The following is a 2,967-nucleotide window of genomic DNA, read 5'->3' as shown; positions in this document are numbered from 1 at the left end:
AAAATGGGTCCCCATTGTGACCCCTCCACCCCTAAATATTTCCTCCCCCTACCTAGCCCCCCCCCAAAGTGGGTGCTGGGGTTGAACCCTTCTAGGGCTGCAAAATGGGGTCGTCCCCCCTTGAATTGTGTAATCCCAGAGAAAATAATGTGGAAAATTAGGGAAAATTGGAAAATTTTATTTTCAGGATGGAGAATATTTACAAGGGGGAGGGGGGAATACAAGTGGGGTCGGAGAATCCCGAAAAATTCCAGCAATATCCGTCAACGGAGGGGATGAGGCGGCGGTTTCGGGCGGAGAAATGCATCGGGAGCTGGATTATTTCACCTGGAATGGGGGAAAAAAGGGGAATTAGTGAGTTATTTGTGTAATTAGGGGTGATGGGATGTGGCAAGGTGGGTCTGAGCAAAAAAATCCTGTAAAGAGACAGGATTGATGGAAAAAATTCCAGGAATGGGGGAAAAAAAAGAGTTTTGGTAAGGATGGGGGAAATAAAGGGATTTTAGTGAAAAAGGCAGGGAGGAATTAGGGATTTTAGCAAAAATGGGGGGGGGGAATAGGGACTTTTGGAAGGATGGGGGGGAAATAGGGATTTTTGCAAGGATTGGGGAATAAATAGGGGTTTTTCCAAGGATAGAGGAAAAATAGGGATTTTTATGTAACTGGGGGAGAGAAAAATAGGGTTTTTGCAAGGATGAGGAAAAAAATAGGAATTTTAGAGAAGATGGGGGAAAATGGGGTTTTATTGCAAGGATGGGGAAAAATAGGGATATTTTGCAAGGATATGGGAGAAAAAATAGGATTTTTTTGGCAAGGATGGGGAAAAATAGGGACTTTTGGAGGATGGGGGAAACATGGATTTTTTGGAAGGAAGGGGAGAAAACTAGGGATTTTAGTGAAATTAGTTGGAACAAATAGGGATTTTTGCAAAGATGGGGAACAAATAGGGATTTTTGCAAAGATGGGGAAAAATTAGGGATTTTTTGGCAAGGATGAGGAAAAATGGGGCTATTTTGCAAGGATATGGGGAAAAAATAGGGATTTTTTTGGCAAGAATGGGGGAAAAAATAGGGTATTTTGCAAAAATGGAGGGGAAAATAGGGATTTTTGCAAGGATGAAGGAAAAAGGGGGATTTTTTTGGCAAGGATAGCAAAAAAAATAGGGATTTTTGAAGGATGGGGGAAAATAGGGGTTTTTTTGGAAGGAAGGGGAGAAAAACAGGGATTTTAGTGAAATGGGTTAGAATAAATAGGGTTTTTTGCAAGGATAGGGAAAAATTAGGGATTTTTTTGGCAAGGATGGGGGAAAAGTGGGGAGTTTTTGCAAGGATTTGGGGAAAATAGGGATTTTCTGCAAGAATAGGGTGGAAAAATAGGGAGTTTTGGCAAGGATGGGGGGAAACAGGTTTTGGCAAGGATGGGGACAAAGGGGACTTTTGGAAGTATGGGGGGGAAAGGGAATTTTTTTTGTGAAGATGGGTGGAAAAAGGGGGATATTTTGCAAAGATGGAGAAAAAATAGGGATTTTTGCAAGGATGAGGGAAAAGGGGTTTTTTTTTTTTTTTTGCAAGGATGGGAGAAATAGGGATTTTTGAAGGATGGGGGAAAAATAGGGATTTTTTTTCAAGGATGGGAGGAAAAGTAGGGATTTTTTGCAAGGATCTGGGGAAAATAAGGATTTTTTGCAAGGATGGGGAAAAAGGGATTTTCTGCAAGGATGGGGGAAAAGTAGGGATTTTTTGCAAGGCTTTGGGGAAAATTAAGGATTTTCTGCAAGGATAGGGTGGAAAAATAGGGATTTTTTGCATGGATGGGGGAAATAGGGATTTTTTGCAAGAATGGGAGGAAAAGTAGAGATTATTTGCAAGGCTTTGGGGAAAAATAGGGGTTTTTTCCAAGTATAGCATGGAAAAAATTGGTATTTGCCAAAAAGGGGGAAAAAAATCAAGGATTTGGGAGAAGGCTGGGTGGTACCTTGATCAAGGTGACCGTGGCACTGTAGAAGAGGCTGAGGATGAAGAGGACGATGAAGGTCGAGGCCGTCGCCCAGAGGTTGTTGAGGTCGTCCTCCTCCGCTTCCGTGAAGCCGTCGAGGAAGGCTTTTTTGGGGGGGGGGGACACAAGAGGAGGGGGTTAGCACCATTACCCAACCGAGGGGAGCACCCTTGGGTGCAGCACCCGGGGGTGCAAAGGGAGGGGGGGAACACACCATTTTTGGGTTGATTTGGGGGGATTTTGGCTACGCACAAAGCCGGGAAGGGTTTTTGGGGCGTGGAGGGAACCAGGGGAGGGGGGAGCACTGCATTCGGGGGCCGGGGGCTGTTTAGCAAGCAAGGGGGGGGGTCAGGGTGCATGCACCCCAAAATCTGGGGTGCGTACCCCCAAATCCAGGGGTTACACCTCAAAAGCTGGGGTGTACCCCCCAAAATCTGGGGTGTACCCCCCAAATCCAGGGGTTACACCCCAAAATCTGGGGTACACCCCGAAAATCCTGGGGTTATACCCCAAAATCGGGGGTGCACCCCCCCCAAAATCCAGGGTGCATGCCCCCTCCAAAAGCAGAGGGTGACCCCCCTTGCACGCAGCAGCCTCCCACCCAATTTCTCAGCCTCGTCCCCTAAATCGCCACTTTTAGACCCAAAATGGTGGCAGACACACCTACGCAAGGTGGATTTCCCCTTCCCACCCCCCAAAAAAGGGGAGGGTGAGTGCCTGCTTTGCAAATTTTGCAGGATTTTTTTGGGGGGGGGAAAAGGGGTGCAGCCGCAGCTTCTTGCAAAGGGTGCAAGGGGATGGTGCAAATGATGGTGCAAGAGGGTGGTGCATGCAAGGGGACGGTGCAAATGATGGTGTAAGAGCATGGTGCATGCAAGAGGAGGATGCAAGTGACAGTGCAAGAGGGCGGTGCATGCAAGAGGAGGGTGCAAGAGGGTGGTGCATGCAAGGGGATGGTGCAAGGGGACGGTG

The 2,967-nt window shown here is 47.1% G+C and overlaps 1 gene segment (V, D, J or C); it reads right to left on the bottom strand.

Moving 5' to 3' along the window:
- The window catches only part of LOC104834222, a 13,738-nt gene that overhangs the window by 823 nt on the left and 9,948 nt on the right, over positions 1-2,967 (bottom strand). The window contains 1 exon segment of the C gene segment in view: positions 1,975-2,099. Within this exon segment, the coding sequence occupies positions 1,975-2,099 (125 nt within the window).

The sequence above is a fragment of the Haliaeetus leucocephalus genome, unplaced genomic scaffold (genome assembly GCF_000737465.1).
Source record: "Haliaeetus leucocephalus isolate CR32 unplaced genomic scaffold, Haliaeetus_leucocephalus-4.0 Scaffold320, whole genome shotgun sequence".
Lineage (NCBI taxonomy): Eukaryota > Metazoa > Chordata > Aves > Accipitriformes > Accipitridae > Haliaeetus > Haliaeetus leucocephalus.
The sequence above is the reverse complement of the archived record's forward strand: the minus strand, read 5'-3'. Positions and strand labels throughout refer to the sequence as shown.